At 40.0% G+C, this 22,411-nt stretch overlaps 1 protein-coding gene across 2 annotated transcripts in view; it reads right to left on the reverse strand.

Annotated features, from left to right (window-relative positions):
- Positions 1 to 724: 724 nt before the first annotated feature.
- Positions 725 to 22,411, reverse strand: part of LOC144086098 (adenylate cyclase type 1-like) — a 28,086-nt gene continuing 6,399 nt past the window's right edge. Inside the window, exons 4-20 of one of the 2 annotated variants that reach the window (XM_077615890.1) lie at positions 19,171 to 19,282; positions 11,613 to 11,740; positions 11,183 to 11,341; positions 10,954 to 11,095; positions 9,945 to 10,100; positions 8,811 to 9,008; positions 7,997 to 8,094; positions 7,833 to 7,917; positions 7,528 to 7,617; positions 7,003 to 7,265; positions 6,331 to 6,457; positions 5,294 to 5,410; positions 5,046 to 5,192; positions 4,383 to 4,481; positions 4,075 to 4,189; positions 3,869 to 3,993; positions 725 to 3,622 (exon numbers count right to left, since the gene is read on the reverse strand). In XM_077615890.1, coding sequence (XP_077472016.1) covers positions 3,236 to 3,622; positions 3,869 to 3,993; positions 4,075 to 4,189; positions 4,383 to 4,481; positions 5,046 to 5,192; positions 5,294 to 5,410; positions 6,331 to 6,457; positions 7,003 to 7,265; positions 7,528 to 7,617; positions 7,833 to 7,917; positions 7,997 to 8,094; positions 8,811 to 9,008; positions 9,945 to 10,100; positions 10,954 to 11,095; positions 11,183 to 11,341; positions 11,613 to 11,740; positions 19,171 to 19,282 — 2,548 coding nt within the window. In that variant the 3' untranslated portion in view covers positions 725 to 3,235. Of the gene's footprint in view, positions 3,623 to 3,868; positions 3,994 to 4,074; positions 4,190 to 4,382; positions 4,482 to 5,045; positions 5,193 to 5,293; positions 5,411 to 6,330; positions 6,458 to 7,002; positions 7,266 to 7,527; positions 7,618 to 7,832; positions 7,918 to 7,996; positions 8,095 to 8,810; positions 9,009 to 9,944; positions 10,101 to 10,953; positions 11,096 to 11,182; positions 11,342 to 11,612; positions 11,741 to 19,170; positions 19,283 to 22,411 lie in introns of those variants that run through there. The other variant, XR_013304339.1, reaches the window with a different exon arrangement.

Genomic DNA, 22,411 nt, shown 5'->3' on the forward strand with positions numbered 1-22,411 from the left:
GACATGGCCGGAAGAAGTCATGCAAATTCACGATATGGGGCTAAATGTCAGTTTAGATTTTCAAATTTTATAGCACTTGATTTAAAAAAAAATGTTTGGGGAAATGCATATACCCCTAAGTATTCCTTTGTTATGATGGTGCTCAAGATGAGGTAATGTAAAGGAGGTCACATCTTCCTTTGAAATGCAAGCCTTCTGTTGATAAAAGAGCGTGTAGAATAGTTCAAAAAAAGGGTGTTGAAATCTTGCATACATGCCAGGAAGCAGGTTACATTGGGTAGTGGTAGGAGGAGGGACGGGTTGTTTGTGAACTGTCATTTACCCCCAACTTGCCCCTCTTGCTTCATGTTGTGTGTGGGTGTGAGTGTGTGCATGGGGTCATTTTTTTTTCTTTTTCATGGTGGCTCAACACACTGGTTTTTCCAGTGACAATTTACGTTGTCTACATTGTCACACAGAGAGGCTCATATAAACTTTACACTGTTGACTCACTCTTTGGTGTCCCATAAAAATGGTCATTTTTATCCAATCAACCACCAAGTTCAAAGTTAGTTCTCTTTTGATGTATGTTCTTACAACTGTCTAATATTTTTTTAAAGACAAATTACAAGTCAAGAATCTCGTGTCAACTGCTACATGGTTACATAAAGGCTGAATAAATAAATAGGTCTGAGGAGAAACAATAAATACTTGGCTCTGTAATCACGAAAAACATAGCCTATCATAATTTTATACACCAATATTGTTTTTATTACAAAATATTCAATAAACGAGCTTTACACTGTACAAGATGGACTGTAGTTTACAAGTGTTTGGCTATTTACACAGAACAACATTAAATAGTATGACCTGCATATCAAAGTGAATGTGTGTATAAAGGCAGGTTACAAACACTGATAAGCTTGTCATGGAGTAAGGCAGAAATCTGACAATGCATGTACATATATGCAAAAAGAGGCTGTATACGAAAGGTACGGCTTTTTGGCGTACAGTGAACCACCGCACGGTGGATTGGAACCAGGGCCAACTGCAAATGCTGCTCTGAAAATCATTAAACTAGCATACTCTTTCACTGGCATTGAGTGTACTCTCCAGTTAGAATCCGAGCATTCATTAGCATTGACGTGTATACTGGTTAATGACGATTTTCAAAGGGGAGAAGCAGGGAGGGTCTGCCACAGCTTCATTGTAAACTTCAAGCTTGGAAACACAACCAGCAGCAGATGGCAAATATTCAATATTTTATAAGAGATCAGTCAGTGAGTTCATTTGAGCGGTTTCTAGAAAAAAAATGTCATTTAGAGGTCGACTGCTGATGAATAAAACTTGAAAAAAGAAAGAATTCACCTTTTCTTTGCCTTCTTTTTCCAACTCTCCCATTTTAAATGAATTGCATGTCAATAGCTGACAACACCAGCTAATGAGGAAACATCAAAATAAAAAACACACACACGATTCTCCAAATCCCTCTGTAATGCAAGATGAGCCATGGCACATGCATTTTAAATTTCAAAGAATAGGTGAGCTGTCTCGCGGGTAATGGAGAACGTGTTCCCAAATAACGCTAAACAGCAAATATGCGGAGGTCCACTGTATAGTGTAGCTGTATGTAGAATGTAGGCCAGCTGCACAAACACTTGAGAGTCTCCTCGTGTTCTGCATGCAATACATTTCTGATTGTGCCATTGTGTGCTTATACTAATTTAGGTAAATCTACAATTGAGAGTTGGCTAACACAATTTTTCCATCCATTTAAGTCCTTAAAATTATCATTACTATGAAATATTATGAGTTTAAAGGATTTAAATGTCTTTTTGAATGAGTTCCGCTTTTTCTACAATTGATCACATATGCCCCAATGGCCTTAGGTTTCTCACCCATACTGTATGTTTTTGGACATACCTGCATTTTTTTTTCTTTATAATGGCACAACTTGTGTGTTTACTGCATACAGAATAAAGATGAACTGATCAAAAACCCCTACAAGGAATCCTCTAGAATAGTGGTCCCCAACCACCTGTCCGTGGACTGGTCCTGGTCCGTGAGCTACCTAATGCCGGTCCGTCAGATTAAAAAATATGAACGTTTTCAACCTCGCCCTCCTACTTGAAATGAGAAAAGTTGTTATAATGATAATAAATAATTGCTATTATGCTTGACAATGATTTTGCTTAATCTGGTCAATTTTTAAAATTATAGTCACATGTTTTGTTTTTACACAATTGTTTACATGTGATGTTTTAAAATATACTAATAGTATATATAGTAAATAAGATCACAGAAAATGTGATTTCCTAAATATTAATTCACTGTCAAAAACTGATTGATTCAGCAATTCAAAATTGTTTTAAATAATTTGAAAAAATCAAATCATTTTTATTATTTTACATCTTTCATCTCAGTACAATGCGACTGTTATTGTGTCCTATTAATTGGTGTTAAACTGATTTTGATATGACTGAAAAGTGTTGTTTCAACGCCTCAATAGTAACGGGTTCAATTATTTTAATAGTCATGCAAAAATTGGACCCAAGACCAAACTGCAATAGTTCCTAATTTGAAGCATCTTTCAACAAATCGCATTTGACCTCAGAGGCTTCACTGTAGTTTCTCTGAGTGAGGTTTTAAAAACTCACATTTTAGCTTATCTGAAGGTGCTTGAAAGAGTCGCATGTGCTCATCCGGTAGATGCCGTATTCAATAGCTCATTACTTTGGTTTCCTTTGAAGGGGAAAATATAGCTATGGCTGTCAGGTTGCAAAACGTCATGCGCTGGTAATCATAAATGTGTCTGAAAAAGTGTTAAAAACATCATTGTGCTGCATCATACAAACACACACCACCATACACGCTCGCGTACACACACACACACACGTGTGTTTATGCGCACCATTAAAAGTGATACTGCGACACCTGTAACTGATGCAATGCATCCTTGGCATCATTAAAAAGACAGTGCAAAAGCAACAGCAATGGCAGTGTGTTTTGTTTGTCTCTTCAATCAATACACTGCGGAATATCCCCTTTGCATTTTGGGATTTTACCTGCAAATAAAGGATGCTGTGTCTGCGGGAGTGTCAAGCAGCTGACATTCCCTTAAAAAAACGGCAAGTATGATTGTCTGGACTCATTTCCTGAATGTGCGTCGCACCTGCAGGAAACATGCAGGCCGCCCTCCTCAAGGCCTCCATCTTGGCTCTTCTTACCTTCACTGAGGTCGCGCTTGTGTTTGCGTCTAGACCGCAGCATCGGCCGCGGTCGCCGCGGCCTCAATCTCAATCTCTGTCACATCTATAGCCTCTTCTTCCTTCTCTTCTTCCTCCTCCACCTTACCCACCACAGGCACACGGGAAGAGGGCAAGCACGTCGGCTGGCTGTTGGAGGCGGCGGCGACCGAGGAGACGCTGCCCAGGTTGGCAGGCACGCTGGTCTTGCCGCAAGAGTGGATGCGGCGTGCCAAGCTGGCCGAACGCACCACGGAAGAGGTGGTGGCTGTGCCCACGCCCTGCACTTTGCCCTCAAGGAAGTAAGTCAGCATTTCCCCTTTGCCCTTCACGCTGACTTTGCCGCGACTCACCAGGTCATAGTCGGAGTTGAGCAGACGGTAGACCTCCTCCGTCACCTTGGTTGTACACAGATGGCATTGGAGAGGATTATTTATCTCGTTTGGAGCCCAAAATAAGTTTCCCACATCTTTTACGATAAGGTTAACTCATTCACTGCCATATTGGTTTACGTGTTTGAGTGGATAAGGGTGGTCAGTAGTTCAACAAATAGGGTTCATAGACAGTTTCTCTGCAAATGTGTGGCATTTGAATGAAAAAGGCTATAAAAAACATTTAAAATCAGTCTTCTTTATGCTTGTCACCTGTATCTTTCCAGGGACTCCCGTGCTATCCATGCGACTGGCCACATTGACCGTATTTCCCCAGATGTCATACTGCGGTCGCCGTGCTCCGATAACCCCTGCCACCACTGGGCCGACATTGATCCCTACACCGACAAGGCATATTGAGCAAATCGCATGAAAACCTTACACCACTTTATTTTGTGAACGGTCGTGTGCAGACATACCCACTCTCAAGACAAACTCATTATAAGACTGATAGTTGATCTCATCCAACACGTCAAACATCTCGATGGCGTAGTCCGCTATCGTGCTCAGGTGGTCGTAGATTGACTTCTTGGCCTAAAGAAGTACGAAAAGTAGTCTCATAGAATTACTCTGCGTGGGATTAGGCATCAACTCATTTGCTGCCATGGACACTAATAGACTTCAATCTAGTCGTGAAAATACGGTATTTGAATTGGGAGCCAATGAGTCAAAACATGAATTGTAGTAAATACACTTGTGCACAAGGACAAACTTTGTAGTGTCTCACCTTGGCGCCAATGGTGGGGACGAGGCCTACTGCCGCCATATACGTACTGCCTATTGTCTTTATCTTCTCGATATCCTTGTAGCACTCTTTATCCATGAGCTAGAAGAAGCGCATTCAAGTTTACAATCCTAACTTTGCATTGAATAACAAAAGAAATATAAAAAGTTATAATTTTTTTGCAATGCTAGTTCCAGTCATGTAGCATGTATTATTCAATTAGGGTTCAGTTATAATATGTATCACTATTTCCCACGTTTGTACTTTCTGTGTGTCCTTTTCAACCTTTCTCGGTTCGTTTATTTTTATTTTTAAATAAACACCACAATATTAATGATCACAAAGTGAGTATTATCAAACTGGCAGCAAAACTGCTTCACCATTTAAATGAATTAGCCATTCTACAGTTCCAAATACATTAACAGTATATGATTTTTAAAAATATGCAAACCCTACATACAGCATGCAGGGGTTGTTGAACCGTATCCCAGTGGACTTTGGGCGAAAGGCTTACTACACCCTAGACTGGTCGCCAGTCAACCATAGGGCACACAGAGAGACAGACAACCATTCATACACGCACCAAGCGGGAATCGATCCCTCGCTTGCCCGCACCAAAGTCAGGTGGCCATATAAATCATTAAAAATGAAATATAACAAGCAAACCTCGTCAAAGTCTGCGATGATCTCATTGAGCAGTCTTAGGCACTCCACTCCCATGTTGTTGCCATCCAACTCAATGTAGAAGTCATTGAAGTTTGGGATGGAGGCGAAGAGAACGGCTACTTGAGCGTAGGACTGGTAGTACAAATCCTAAAATTGAAGCAAAGGAGATTTAATTGCGTTATTTTCTGTTGCTACTTTTGATGGTCCACCTGTTTGTGTGTATCTTCCTGTTTATGAGCAGAGCTTACCATGTTTCTGGGGTTGGACAGCAGGAAGTGTTGGGCCACGTGTGCCGGCAACAGATTGAACAAGATCCGTCTGTTATCTAGTTTGACTTTTTCCATCCCATCCCGTTCCTCCTCCGCCTTTCAACAGACATAAAACATCTAATTCACAAAGACAGCTTGAATTTAAAGGGGAAAACATTAGGGAAATTGGACTTTCAATTACTTTTATACATTAACATCTCAATGCATTTTTAAGACTAAAATGTTTGTATGATTTTTCTTTCAGATTCTTAGTTCATTAGCTGCTTTTGGCGGGGGTAGATGTCCAATTCATTTTCATTTGTTTCGTGGACGTCTATCGTCAGCAATGGCAGCCAAATAGTTAAGATTGCTGACAATAATATATTTTTTTTAATGTGGAGAAAAATAGAACTGTAGTTTAAAATACTTTTTATATACATTTTATTATTCTTAAAAAAAGAATCTCAAGACTAACCCAGGAACTTCTTTTGATTTTAATGTACAGGAATACTTTCAGAAATGTAATCACAAAGTACGTGCCCTCATTGAAACTCTATTTTGAAATTATGACTAATAAAAAATGCAAATGATTGTTGTTGTTGGTATATTTGATGTAATCAACCAGCTAAAACTTTGAGTCTGTGAATATGGATGTATGAATTAATGCCATAAACCTTTTGAAAGCTTACATTGATGAATTAAAACTGATTGTGGTTGAGCATGGTGAATGAATTCAATAAACATGATAATATTGACAATATTGGAGCCAATTTTGACTTTATCATTTGACATTTCTACCAGTAGAGGTCAGTGAAGCCCTCTTAAAATGTTTAGTTTTCCAACTACTCGCATAGCTTAATGCCAAAGTCAGTCTCTCACTGTGCAAAATAGTCATTTTCCTAATTCAATGGAGCCTGAACAAACATCTTACCCACATTGTTTCCAAAGAATATAAAAATACATGAGTATGTACACATCTATCCTCAGCACAAAACCTAAGACTTTCTCTGTAGTGCAACATTGACACACATTCTGACCTGCACAGCCCAGAGGAAGTCCAAACGTAGTTTGAGGTCAAGTTGCCTGGAGTGGAGGGCCAGAGCACAGACGAAGAGCAACAGAGACAGGATGGGCTCGTAGCCCCGGATGTGGAAGGACCCCCCACTGCGGACGAGACCAAGACACAAGTCAGCGCCGAGGCCGGACCACCCAGGAAAAAAACGACACGGGAGGCTTAAGGCGATTCCCCCACACATTTGAAAATGTTGACTTATTCTCAACATGTCTAATTGTGTGAATGTTGGACTAAATACAATCGGAAACAGGAAAAACTCCTACCAATGTCGCTATCACTCTTCAATTATTTCTGCTCCAATAATTTTCCCATCACCCATGCTCTTTCCAACTTTGTGATTTAGAAAATGGAGCACATGTGCTTCAAAAGAGTAGAAAATGAATGTGTGGGTGTGTTTCTGCGTGCGCGTTTCTGTGTGTACCATAAAGGCTCCCATAACTCTGATAATCTGTTTCCCTCACGAGATCAGAGAAACACAGCACCTCCTGAGCAAAATACGCCGGCGACGCGTAACCTCCCTTTTGAGGGAACGACAGAAAATCAAAGGCGCTCACAAATAACCTATTTTGAATGATTGCCTAGATGCCCGTCTGATGTTGGCCCCCACCCCTGCTGGGCTCAGGGCCTCACTCACCCGACAGTCTTGCGAAAACCACTCAGCTCCAGCACGGTGACGTACAGCACCCCCAGCAGGAGCATCAGCGCCATCTTGGGCAGCCAGGAGACTCGCAGAAAGAGCGCCAAGGTGAGTGTTCCCACCGCACATGACAGGAAGGCGTAGCGGGCACCCTCGCAGGGCAGCTCGGCCATGGTACTGTTGGCACCGCCGTCCGTGTCAATGATGAAAATGGAGCTGTTGGTCTTGGTGGAACCCCACAGCCAAGGCATGCAGCCCACCTGTAAAAAGAAATGTGGACGCTCAAAGTTATTAACTCAAGAAATGTCATAATTCTGAAAAAGTAGGTTTTATAAATAGCCTTCACCAGCCTGTGGGTTTCTTTTTTTTATAGGCCACAATTCAAATTAGGTTCGTGATGTTTCCTATTTTTAAAGAAATCTTGCCAAGTCCAAATTTCCAGTTCTACTGCTATGCTGCCCTTATTATGTAATATATTCCTCATCTCACTTTTTACAGTGTAGAATTAAGTGTTTGACCTACCACACAAGCTTGGGCCACTGCGTAGATTAACAGCACTATGAGAATGCAGAGAGCAGTGCGAATCTGAATGGTCAGGCACCCTGGAAAACACTGATATGCAAAAAGTTGAGGTAATACACAATTTCATATTGCATGTAAATTAATATTCGTATCAAATACAAATATTGTATTCTTGTCCAAAGAAGTGATATCGTATGGTTATGAAATGAGTGATTTAAAACCTTATTATTTAGCATTTATAATGAACTAATCAGACACAATTACAACTAAGGGTACCTAATAGAGTAAAAGGTGAACAAACACACCTGTATTCTGGTGATATGTAGGTACATGATGCATGCTACCAGAAAACAGATGCAGAAGACAAGAAGCACCAGCACCACTGTTCCCCTGAATGACATAAAAGAATGAACTAAACGGAGAAACAAATTGTGAGTAGTGCTCTGTGCATTGGGACTATAGTACGTACTGCGGTATGATAAGAAGATAGACGAGGCCGCACAAGGCAGCGAGGATCAGCGAGAGAACCACAGCGCTGGTGAAGTACTCATCCGGAACCTGATGGTACTTTATAGTACCAAAAAGAGCAAAAAGGAGTAAGTGCTGACCTATATGGACAAACGAGATCTAAAATTGAAATTGAAATTTTTGGACATTGTAACATCTGTCACTACATTTTACATCAACAAAACTAACAATAGTTTGTATATCGAGATTGTCCTTAGCAATTTGGGTTGATTTTTGAAACAGATTCAGCTTTTATGACAGCTGCATTGGAGGCTGCACTCTCCTTGGATGGCATCTCTCATACTCTTTACTTCCTCTGTTCTTCGTTAAACCTTGCACATAACAAATCGTCTACAATAAAATAAAATGTAAAAAACATCGTATTAAAAAAGTACAGTAAATATAGGCAATATGGAGTATTTTTAAACTCTAAAAAGTACTTAAAACTAAGTAAACTTAAAAAAAACTAAAGTCAAGCCAAAATAAAAATGAGCCCTGATGAATAATATAGAACTATTGGTAGTTTATATTGCGCCAACATAAATGTGAAAACCGTGTTTAAGAAATGTTGGAGTTACTATGGCAGAAATGGCAAAGGTGAATAATGGCTAGGAAGACAGATAAATAGAATTCCCTAATGCTGCTTTTGTAACACCAAAACAGCAAAAAGGCTTTAAAAAGCCAGATGAACTTTTTTTTAGTCATTTCCAGGGACAGAACAGGACATGATGCTTCAAACCCAACTGTCCCGCTTTTTTTTCTCTAGCACACCTCACCCTGTGCTCACGCTCCGAGCACTTGTACATGAGCGTGAGGAAGTTGAGGTCAGCCGTATCCGACTCGGTCTGCCGGGCCTCGATCAGACGCCCGATGTAGCGGTTGACCCGTGTCCTGGGGCTGGTCTGAACCACGTTGGCTTGGTTGGCGTTGGGCCGGTTTCTCAGCTTCTGTGGTGCCGTCCTCATGGCCCTCCGCTGTGAGGACCGGGCGAAAGAGGAAAAAGAAGTTGTACCTACTTCTCTTGTCATAATGTTGGAAACACGGCAAAAGGAGTGTCAACAATACAAACGGGCAACTGATTATACTTTCAAATGATGCTGCTACCGTCACATTTAACTTCATTAGTAGATGCACCCTGCTGAGACTAAGTGTCTTTGGCAGCCACAGTAAGGAGAGCTGCGAAAATAGTGGCCACTGGAGCATAACCAATTTACCTCCAATTTTGCTTTCTTTTGTCTTCACACATGAAGAAAATAGAAAACATTCACTCATGTATTCATTTTCTGAACTGCAGTCCACAAAAATATGTACCTGGGTAATTTTGTGTTTATCTATGCATGTATGTACGTATGTATGTATACGTAGTATGGTATACCTTACTCCCAGTGGTCGCTCCCCCACTAATAGCCAATGGTAGAGCAACCTTTTCTTTCGAATTGAGAGAAAAAAAATTCCCATTGAGGCTTTTTGTACCCTGAATATTTCATATGTAGAAATATTTGTAAGTAGAGGTACCATTATATATAATTTGGTTAAAAATACATCAGTATTTTGTTCAATTAAAATTTCCGTAATAATTTGTGTGCTTTTTTTAAATTAATAAATACATGAGAAGGCCAGAAGAATGTGGTTTTAGCCTTTACTTTGCAAACACTAAACCAAGAAAATTATCTTTTTATTTTTGTGATATGTAAGTTTTTTTGTACCTTTCTTCCATGCACCCAAATGACACAACAGTTGATGATTAGAGCAATGTCTGATGGTTTGGATTATTTTTGGGCCTCATAAATAATATGATTATGTAATATTCTCTAACAAGAGCATTTGTTCTCACTTCGGATTGATGAAATGTCTGTTTAGGCAGACGCCCAGTTACACACTCACAAAATCCCAAAAGCAAGTGCCTTTACCTTATCACCATCCTCACAGTTCATGACATTGGAGAAGGGGATCTCCGCTTTGAACATCTTCCTGCAGTGCATGAGTTGCACTAGCAAGTAGCAGACGGTCTTGAACTTCATCTTTTTGGCCGGTTTGATATCCGAAAGAATCAGTCCCGGGAATATCTGTGAGTGGTGGGAAGGAGGATTTAAAATAGGCAATCATGATACGCCACATGGGAAACTAAATCACATCGTCATACCGTCTTTATTACCAGGATTAGGACTTTAACCACAGAGAATACGGGTCAATCCTGCAGGTCATATCATTAATTTTGGGGCATGTGAGAAAAATCAGGGAGCTCATTGCAAGGTTACAATGCAAAATATAAAATTACATCATATTGTCATAATGACACCAGATGTGCTTCACTGTGCTAAAATGCTACTGATCAAACAATGCCACTCCTAACAGTAACCTTTAATACAATACACTTGACCACTTGAATATCATACTTCATGCCTGTTTGCAGTGATAGCTCTTCATTTTTTTCCACTAAAAAAGAAGCAAAATACCCGGAGAGAGCAGAAGCTCGTTGTTGGCGTGTTGCCACATATGTGCATATGTATGCATGCTAAACTCTGTAAATCTGGGATGAAAGATGCCACAGGCTCTTTTTCGCTTCTTCTGGATGAATCCATTACAGGCTGGAAGTGACATCATCTGCACATCAAATGTGTGAGAGCTCCATTATATCACGCTCGATGCTTTAGACTACACTCAGGGTGCTTTCCTCCCCATTTGCCTCCTGTGAGAGTTTATTGCGGGAGAAGCAACCAGGAGAAGATAAGCCTCCTTCTTCAATCGAGCCTCGTCTGACTTTCCACACGGATTATCTCTGCACAGTACACCCTTCGAGGTATTAAGGGTTCACTCGGGGCCACGGCCTCATAAAGAACACAACCGAAAGTGCGCGAATAGTCATTTCCCCTCGAGGCCGACACATAAACAGGACCGGACAGACAGGAAATGGCGTACCTTGCGTCGGTGAGAGGGCACGATGAAGAAAGTCTCGATCTCGTGTTTTTGGAGGTAGGCGTTGCGCTCGTGACCATTTCCTGGTTCCACCTCGTAGTCTCCATTCAGGCACTCCAGGGTGGATCTTGTAATGTGGACCTTACTGTGCAATATAGAAAACAAGGAAAGAAAGATTTTGGAACCCTGACATGATCATTGTGAATGTAGGTGAATCGAAACCAGGACCGACCCAGGCAATCCTCCGGCCTCCATCACGTTGGCGAGAGTGACATCATTGGACCACACGTCATACTGCCATTTCCTGAGGCCGAGCACCCCACACAGCACCCGACCCGTGTGCAGGCCCACACGCATGTTTAAGTTGACTTCCGTGGCCTCTGCCACTGACCTGCGAGCACGGGCCACACAATTGGTTAACCTGGCATCTCCACAGAGCAGGAAAAGGACCACATATGTTCAACTGTGTTAGAGCCTCCATCCTCCCCAAGACTTTAAACATGCTTCTCAAATTGAAAATTCCAAAATCGCAAAGAGCCAAAGCAGAAGACTAAAGAGCAACAGATTGCAGATGACACCTGCCTCAAACTAGTATGCACCGTGCAATTGGTTGATAAGAAGAGCAGAAAAAACGAGGATGGACGGCCCATCCGATCACTCACGTTATGGTGTCAATCATATCCAGTCCCATTTCCACGCAGCAGTGGGCGTGGTCCGTCTTAGGCTGCGTCAGCCCGGACACGCAGTAGTAACAATCCCCCAAGATCTTTATCCGTCGACAGTGGTTTTCCTAGCAACACAAATGACAAAGATAGACTGTCACTGGAACAACAGCAGAATATATATAATGTACAACAATGCATGATCACCGCCAGCAAGGTCAAATGAGGAGAAATTTGCTCATATATCACCGTAACCCTCAACGCTTAGGATGTCATATTATGCAAATAATATAAGTATTCGGTTAAAACTTATGGGTGTACTGTGTTTTATCATGTGCTGTAATAGCCGATGCAAAGACACCGCCACTTCATCACACACACACAGTGCCCATGAAAACAGAAGGCTGGCGACTACAAAGCCCCATTATTGAAGCGAACGAACCCGAGAAACCAGGTTACCATTGACGCCGTCGCTCACAACCCTTTCTTTGTCTCCATGGAGGTAATGGGATCACTGGCCGTGCATGCAAAGAGCAACAAAGACTCATAATTATGCACATTGGCAGTGGCGGGAACACACGACCAATCTGACGGATCGCGCTATTTTTAACATGCAAGCCAGTGTGAATTGTGGCAATGAGCGATTTCCGGTGACACTCATGTCCTCTGTGACATGTTTGCCACTATTAGTTTGGGTAATTTTAGGAAGGTTCACAAAGACAATGAAATAATCTGACAAATAAAGATAAACATCATAGTTTAAAAACATGGTCTGCAATCTACACATTCAAATGGGTTGGATTGTAATTTTGTTTCAGGGTTGTGCCTCCAGACATTGGGTACATCAAGTGGGTCAGCACTGTAATATTACAAAAGAAAAAGAAAAAATGTAAACAAAAATAAAAAATTGTTTAATTTTTATATTTGTGAAAAGCAGTGCGAATAAGTAAAATATATTTATTCCCACTTGTCATATAGTCATTGCCTAGCCTTAATAGCCTCAATAAATTCACCAACTGGGTTTAATCATTTCTGATCATCTTTTAAAAGGCAGGTTAATTGCAAAATAAATACTTATTTTGTTGAAAAGGGGTCTGTTTTCCTGAATTTTCAGACAACCCCATATATACAATAACTCAAAAAAGGTTATACAAAAAGGAAAAAATATATAAATGATTAAATAAATAACCACATACTTCAATAATCAATAAACCTAAGACATTATATCCCTTTTACAGTAGACGTTTCAGATATTGTAGTCATTTGAAAATGGCCGTGGATCTTCAACCTGCCTATATATAGTAACATCGTGGGTGGAGAAACTCAATTGTGGGAGTGGTTATGGTGAAAACCTGTGTCTTGGTTCCGGGAAGTGCTTTTTGAATCATTTTATAGTTGCAAATTAATCTTCTTTATCAATTGTTTATGCCAATGATACGGAAGTATATTCTATTGCGTTTTCAGGAACCAATCAGGTGTCTTTGGGCCACCTAGGGTCAGGTGGTGGCTCAGTAACAGATGGCACTATGGCAACGCCACACGGTTGTGATGAGCGGGGGAAAGCCCCAATGCTTAGAGTCTGCCACCCTGTACTTGTCCTGTGCTAATCTGCGCTATGGCTTTAGGAGCCGATTGAGAACCCGTGCAAGATTATCGCATGTCACGTGACCCAAGCATAATGGGCCAGGCGCTTTAAACAAGAGAAGGAAAATGCAAAGACTCTTTAAATGGTGTCCCTTTTTTTCTTTACTATTTGCTATAATAGAATTGACTGATCACAATACTAATAAAGCACTTCCACAGGTGTGGTATGGCTTTGTAGCTACACACACACAATCCATCCATATGCATATGGTTGCAAATGAGCATATTCTTCAACGCGTGCCCACAAAGAGGATGAGACAAAGAAAGAGACAAACAAGCTGTAAAATAACACACACACACACGCACACACACACACACACACACACACACACACACACACACACACACACACACAAATGATAGCGGCCACAGCGCTATGAGTCACTCACGCTTTGTTGTTATTTTGTCCAAAGCCACACATCCTCTGAGTTTAGACCCAAAAGTGCCAGAGGAGAAAAATGTATCTCTGATCACCTTCGTTTGACTTTGATATCAATTTCCAGAATTTATTCACAACTGGTGGAGCAGTTAGATCTTTCAGCTGCATAGCAACGTGCATCTCCTTTGAATTCGTCCAATCATTTTTTGTGTATTGCACATTGATTTAAATTATATTGCTCTGTGCCACTGAGCATGACACAAAAGTGTCAATAAAAGAAATGGGACCTCATTAGCAATTTGTGATTTTAAAATTAGTCAGGGTTTTTTTCTGAGGCGGCCCAGTGGACAAGTGGTTGGCTTGAGTGGGTTTTCTCCGGGTGCTCTGGTTTCCTCCCACATCAGCAAAATATGCAGAGTACGCTGGTTGAAATTTCTAAATTGCCCATAAGCATGAGTGAGAGTGTGAATGGTTCTACGTCTCCTTGTACGCAGCAAATCCGAAGTCGGCTGGGATAGGCTCCAGCACCCCCGGGGACCGTTGTGAGGGTAAGCGGTACAGAACATGAATGAATGTTTTTATCTGATGTCATCATTGTCTAATGAAAAATGTGATGAAAATGTGGGAAAAATCTAATAAAAGTGAGGCAACGAATTTGAGGTTTAGCAAGTCAACAAACTATTATTTTATCATTGATTTTCTGAACTGCTTATCCTTACAGGAGGCTTTATCAGCTAACTACGGGCACCAGACAGGGGACACCCTGAATCGGTGGCCAGCCAATCGCATTAAGCTATTCTGATCGGTCAAAACAGCCGTGGTACAAATGGCACAAAAACGTCATGGCAACCAGCACCCACCCTAATCCTTCAAGAATGAATCTCTTTAAGTGCAACTTTTGGCACAAAACTTGTGGTCATAGCAACAAAAGCTGTTCTTGAGTTGAAATAACCTGTTATATTACAGTTTGTGTTGTGAGCAGCGCCCTATTTGAATGAGACAGAACAGGCTAATGTATGCTGCAATATTGTCCACTCTATATTTTGACCGATGAATCTTATATTGAGAAGGAATGGAAGTTGAAAGTGTTTTAAATTGAAGGGGAAAAAGTGCTTTGCCCATTTTAGGTGTAATAAAAGTGTTTACCATTCTGTAGCTAGGGCCATCATTCCAATATATTTCATTTAATCTAAAACAGGCATGTTTATTTTGAACGGATCTCTAGTCAGCACAGCGATGAGCACACAGTCGTCTTTCGGGAACACTGTGATTTAGCAGTGATCCTTGCATCTGTTCAAGAGGCAAAACCCTGTAAGGGCATTTGGCTTGTGTTTACACGTTAGGTTTTAAGCTACTGACGAGCACACACATTTTGGGCACAGCACAGACAATTTTATGGAGTGAAATAAATATATATTATATATATATATATACACACATATATACATATATATACGTATATTATATATATAGTATATATACATATATACACACATATATATGTGTATATATGTATATATATGTATATATACTATATATATATAATATACGTATATATATATATATATATATATATATATATATATATATATATATCAGTAAATATATTTGCAAGAATTTGTTGTATGAAACACCATTCAAACACATACTTTGGGACATTCCTGAAAATGTTTATGGGTGAACGATAAGGGTAGTTTTCTCAATTCGAAATGCAAACAGACAGTAGACAGATACATCATTAAGTCATCTAAAAATGGAAGCCTGAGACAACGCAAGAAAGAAAGCGGGCGAGTGCAGGGAAAACCACGGGGCATAGGAGACACAGTTGAGGGAAGTAGGCTTCTGCGTGTCAATCAAGAAGCTGTGAAACAAGGAGCGGAGGAGTCTGGAAGCTGTGATGCACGGAGGTGTTGTGACAGCAAAAAAAAAAAAGACACACACAGGAACCTTGACAAAGAGGCCCACGACAAAGTCATAAACGTATAGACACGTGTATAGAATATATGCAAACACCCCCAGCCAGTGCTATTTATGTTAGAAAGCATCTCATTGCAAAAGCTGTTGTTTTGGGAGCTGGCTAGACAGACCACAGGAGATTCAAAGTGTATGAATTGGTGAGTGAGGGGAGCAGTTGGCATGTCAATTTGCTCACTCAGAAAGGAAACGCCATCTCTTAAATAGCCTGTCAACACCAGCTACTGTACCGATCTGATGTACTGGAGGACTTGTGATTTGGATTGTCTTGGAGGGGTTTTGTGTTTTAGGAGGGAAGGGGAAAGCCCCAAAGCTTTCTTGAGGTGCTAACGCCGCTAATCTTCAATCGCAGCAGCAGTCAGCAGATTCTGGCGCTGAAGAGTTATAATTACTCTCAGCTTGTGTTCCAGTGGGTGCTGGGAATCAAAGTGCTGACACTTATCAGTGTGAGTAGCTTTCCTGGAAACCCTATTTTTACTGTTATATGACAAGTGGTCTTCCAACATGGTATTCTGTAAAGGTTTGATTTCAAATAGATAAGTAAAATATCATTTTTTTAAAATTGTTAATTTCATGGTAATAAAACTTTAAATCGATGAAATATTTATATATTTTGGTAACATTTAATTAGGAAATGCCCATTTTGAAAATATGGAGCATGTGAACTATTGTCACCATGTACGGTACCTTGGAATTTGTCAAGGGGACTTCCATATAGTATAATTTGGAAATGCGACGTTCCATATAATGTGCTACATCATTTGCAGAATTAATATTTTGCAAGTCATTGCGTATTTGAAGGGATCTGTCATTCAATGATACAAAGGCTACTTTGACATCACAGTTTTTAAGAATACATAACATCTTTTTTTGAAATAATGTTTATGGGAACAATACTGTATCCCAATAATAAGCAACTAACTACGAGTCAATTATTCATTTTCTGAACCGCTTATCCTCACAAGGATAGGAGTCTGCAATTTTTTGCTTTCCATTCAAAAAAATCTAATGAAAGTTATTATTGTTCAAAATCGGAAATGCTTGTTTGCGGAGAATCTGAGTGACTGGGTGTGCTTCTTGAAGCGCTTTGTGTTCCTGGCCCACTTCCCATGCAGCTTGACTGGTCCAGAGAGTGGACAGGTGGTGTGGGGACGGTGCTGGAATGTTATTACGAGATGACACCCCATGGCCATGTGCTATCACCCACTCTTTATAAGAAAACGGAGGGGGAAAAAAAAGTAAAATGTCACAGGCAGACCACCCGTGCACGCAGTTACTGCCATGCTGATGAGTCACAGCTGACCGCCACTTCCTGCCCAAGTGGGTCATGGTGAGGGAGGGGTTTGGGTTGGAGTGGAGCTACGACACGAGAGGACAAGCTCCAGCCATCAATTCAACTGTCACACAAAAAATGGAAAAGATCCGAGAAGCACAAGACTGGAATAGCTGGTTGCCTTTAAAATTGACACTTCAGAACTGCTCTGGTTAACTCTTTCACCAAATAAATGGACTTATTAAGGTTTAAGGTTTTTCAGAAGGTCAGATGCAAAACATGGTTTGGTGGGTATGAAATGCACTAAAAAAAGTGTGCAAAAGCCCAACATAAAAAATGTTGTGTGATATTAACATTTTTAATAAAGATAAAATTGTGTTTAAATTGTTTTGTCTGGGGCGGCTCAGCGGCGCGAGTGGTTAGCACGTCGGCCTTACAGCTCTGGGGGTCCTGGGTTCAAATCCAGGTCGGTCCACCAGTGTGGAGTTTGCATGTCTGGGTTTCCTCCGGGTACTCCGGTTTCCTCCCACATTCCAAAAACATGCATGGTAGGTTGATTGGACACTCTAAATTGCCCCTAGCTATGTGTGTGTGCATGGTTGTCTGTCTCCTCGTGCCCTGCAATTGGCTGGGCACCGATTCAGGGTGTCCCCTGCCTCTGGCCCGAAGTCAGCTGGGATAGGCTTCAGCACCCCCCATGGCCCTAATGGGGAAACAGCGGTTCAGAAAATGAATGAATGGTATTGTCTAATATGAAGGTGTGGTCGTGTGTGTATGTTTAAAAAAATAATAATTTTAATGATATGGTGAAGGGCTTGTGAAGAAGTCAATAAATAATCAATCAGGAATGATATTTAGGGCCACATTAGTCTTTTTTATGCAACTATTTTAAAACTCAGTCCACCAGGACAAAAAAAAGCACTGTCATCACTTCATTACTTTGTATTGCTTAATTCTGATTTGAAGATAATTCAATTCAATTATTTTTTCTCAAGCACTAAGATGACAGTCTAGAAAGCCCAAAATCAGAATTTAGTCACTTGAACCATGTAGCCTAATACCAGCCTCAATCATTTCTCTTGATGCATGTAAACAAGCAAGTTAAATATAGAACTCAAGCAAGAACCAGTGAAATGGCTTTTACACATAAATAAATCAAATAAAATAGTCCGGCATTTCTGTGACGTCAATTAGAACTGCAACTTCCTAAACCATTGCGATGGTAAAGTTGTTTACATGCGAGTTGTCACTTACATTGTTGTATATATACATAGATTTTAATTGAGAGAAAAAAGGAAGAATGTTGTGTATATTTTGAATAATTAATGATTTTGTAGTTTGGTTAATGTGGCCGTAGGTCGGTTCAAGTTGCTATAGTTTGATCTCGTCAAACTACCCAAAAAGCAGTGTGCTGCTTTGCTGCGATACTTTTCCCTCAGGCATGTAGTATATAATCATTTTTAATGCGAATTTTACCAAAAAAAAAGTGTTTCTTTGTAGATTTGCAAGGAAAAGCAACGAAGATGCCTCGTTTAGTACATTGCAGATATTTACACATAAAATTCATGATGCGTCAATACCCTCTCATTTGCCAAATTGCCCGCAAACGCTTGTAGTCGGATGAACCATATCAAAATGAGCATAAGTGCTGCAAGCTGGATCTTTGTGATAGTTCACTTTAGTATTTTATCCTGTTACCTTGCCTAGACCATTTTGTCGAATGATTGAACAATATTTGGACATGCGTAGTTTGGTTGTCAAATCCTAGATCTCTTGCAAAAATTACAATGTGAAAAGGATCTGAACCGAAAGGGTCCGGACCAAAACCCATTTGGAAAGAAAACGAACTATGGACTTTCTTGGTGTGGATACACTCTAATTAAAAAATTACAATGTATTAGCCATTGTGTGCAAATGCTCATTTCCAGTGGAGTGAGACGTGAACTATTTTCAATTAAGTCTAACTGGACACTTGGGGCTAAGTGCAATTCCATTCAAGCTTTTTGCGCAGCCAGCGTGGAGGAAAAGTTGAGCCTGGGGCGAATCCGGACTAGATTAGAGTCCTCCTCAAATGAAGCGCTCAGTAATCACATTACACATCACAAGGACTTCCAGTATTCACTGCAACATCCCGCTGAGCTGACAGCCATGAGCATTGTGCTCATGGAGCATCAAGGATAGAAAAGCATTTTCCTATCAGGGGTCATTTCACTTTTTTATGATGGGCTCCCAAGGCCATATTGAAATGAGGAAAGTGTGATGTGTTTATGTTTATTAAACAGACTCACCGTAGCCAGCTCGTCAAACTTTCCAAAAAGCTCATTGAGGAGTTTAACCAGTTCCTGAGCAGTGCACTGAGAGGCCAGGCTGGTGAAGCCAACAATGTCTGCAAACAGGATGCTGCCACGGGAAAAAAGAGGGAGAAAAAGGAAAGAAATGACTTGTTATTTTCCTACAATTTTGGCAGATGAGATTAGCAGCTAGGGAGCTCTTTAAATGACATTTAGAAGGTCAGTGTGAACAGCAACTTTGGATTTTTGACGGCAAACGAATCAAAGGCTGCAATTAATGGCCAGCAGCAGGCGAGGAAAGATTAAAAAGAGGGAGCGAGCCAGACTACGTCTGCCCCATTTTGACTGGCGGCACAGTCAAAGCACAGTGACTGAAAATAGAAGGCAGAATATTCTCACGGGGCTCAAGGTGAGGACGATTGCCGTCAGGTGCCAGAGAGGAGTCATTCAAGGATATTAACCAGCCGTCAGGACCTTTTTAGCACTGTATCCTCAAAGCGGGGCAGTTTATAGTGGAACATGAGTTTTTTTTGTGAAGCTAGTGAAATAGCCATACTCATTTTTGACATCCTAGCATACAAATGTGATGTTGTATTTCAACACATGCACATCTAGCAAATGTAAAGGGACCACATTTATTGTAAAGCATGCTTTATTGAAACACATTCATGTTTCAAGGATTAAATTATTGGATACAAATTACATAATGACATTTTTTTTAAATGCGGGCTCCGATCCACATACCATTGTCATAGAACTCAAGCTCTTAAAATGCCCAACAATAAATCGCAAGGGCTGAATGCATTTTCACCGGATTTTTTAAAGCATTTTTGGGATATGGCATGGCTAAGACAGCTTCCCCACAAAGACAATTTTGTATTTTAAGAAGAATTGTTCTACCATTAATTTATGTAGGCTTAGGGTGTAAAAAATATAATTTTAACATCAAATTATTTAGGTCTATTCACCACAAATACTTCACTGCTGCCTTTATTTTGTGTGAAACGGGGAGTGTTTGTGTCAGTCTTGGTGTGATCTAAACTTATCAAGATGTCGACTAAAAAATAGCAAGTGAATTCATGGCGACACGTGAATTGGCCACCATCTGTGATGGGCAAATATTTAGAACGCTGAATGTTGCATTGGTGCAAATCTGCAAACAGTGTGCCTGATGCGACACTGCGTTGTGGGTACATACAGCAAACAATAATAGAGCAAAGAACTGGAGAAAACCCAAATACATTTTGAATAGAAAGCCCACACAACACATGTCCAGTTATTTAATCTCTCAAGATAACACAATAAATCCTGCCGCAGTGCCTACTTAGGACTCGCAGCCAAATCAAGCTCTTTTTTTCCTCACTTAAAAAAAGTGAATATTTCTATCTAGGCATTATCAGCAGCAAAGAATCATCAAAGCTGGGTACACACGCTTTAAATAGGATCTTTCATTCTATTCCTTATGCTACTACTTCCTTCTAAAACTCTAAATTCTAAACTTTGACAGAACTATGGTGAAATTATGAGGTTTGTTTTGTGCTTTGCCTGTCATCTGGACTACACTATACAAAATAAAAGCGTTAAGCACAGCAAGATATTTCTTCCTATGGATATTTCTCACAGGAGGATTGTTTTAGCATTGTCCAACATAGAGTATGGTTAAGAAATCTTTATAGTTTCTTCTTTTCTTGCACATTTTGACTGCATAACTTCAAAGATATTTTAAACCTGTGTGGAACATGGAGGTGTGAAATCTGCATATAGCACCCATGTGAACTTGTGATATGTGAAGCTAGAGGAAATATTGGCAGTGGAAATTAGCATGTGCGTCAAAATTTAAATATAGATATTAAAAAAATGGATAAATTGGATTTTTGCAGAATGCAACTGAAATTTGAATCTTATCTAAAATCTGGGAAACAAAAAGAAAATGACAGAAGCCTGTTGTCAACATGGAACTGTGTGTTATTAACTCACGTTGGAACTGATCTAAATCATGGAAAAAAGAAAAATACAGCAATGTATGCTTTGTATACATGACATTATTGGAAAACAGAGGTTGCTTTTGCTAGAGTTTAATCACATTTTTTAGCAGCTGATCACAACAATATCCGCTTTGCTGGACTCTAATCAGATGAAAACGGTGCCCACCTTGGCCGAACATAATAAAGAAAAGCTCAGCGTAAACTGAGCCGCATGCTGTGCCTCCTTTCTAATTAAAGTCCACCCGAATTACATGAATCCCATTCTGCGTCCAATCTGATTGCCTCTCAGAGCGGGGGAGCACAATATCTGGAGGGAGGGGTCCGAGCCACAAAAGCAATCAGGGAAACGCCTTTGAAATGGAAGCTATATTTAGGCACACAATATTACGCAACAAGAATCTGGTTATCTCTATTACAATTAATCTCTTGTAGCTCCTCAATCCCGTGGCAAAGCTAACTTTCGTTTTCAACATACTCCCTGCAGCTTTGACAATGAGAGCACTCATACAAACAACTAAATATCTGTATTGACCCAATAAAATAAGAAGGAACAAATATCCAATGCACTGTACAACCAAACATACACTCACTAATTACATTTGTAGGTCTATTGTTTTTATCAAGTGTGATATTTAAGGGACCCATTGCAAAGGCACTATATTTTAGTCTCTTTTTTTTCTTTGTAATTGTTTACTTCAGTCTTTTATTTTTATTTTTTGTGCTGGGATGTAGTAACCATGGAAGTTGCTTTATAAAATGATTTCATTTTAAATAACTTACATTTTCCAAGCCTGTGAAAAACAATAATAATTAATATTATTTAACATGGATTGGCAGTTTTTTTCTTTGTTCACATCCTTTAATACTTTTCTACATTTAAATATGAATAAGATTGGTATAAGAAGAATCTGCATACAAACATTATCACAATCATACCAAAATCATTACTAATTATCATTATAACTAAGACAGCAGGTGTTATAGAAATCAATGATAGTCCAGATCATCTTTTGTAACCCTTTATCCCAGTGCGATGTAAAAGCCTCTCATTTGCTTATTGTTTTACCAGTTCTAGTGAACAAGGTATCATTGGAAATTTTAATCTATGATGAATATAAAGATGTTGAATCTTGAAAGAGAAAGTTCACTATATTCATCGACAAAACCAAGATGCTGCAGTTTCCCTTCCTGAGAAACATAATAATCATTAGTTGCCTTCCAATGGAACATCATTTGCTGGAATGACTCCCACA

Source organism: Stigmatopora argus, chromosome 12, assembly GCF_051989625.1.
Source record: "Stigmatopora argus isolate UIUO_Sarg chromosome 12, RoL_Sarg_1.0, whole genome shotgun sequence".
Classification (NCBI taxonomy): domain Eukaryota; kingdom Metazoa; phylum Chordata; class Actinopteri; order Syngnathiformes; family Syngnathidae; genus Stigmatopora; species Stigmatopora argus.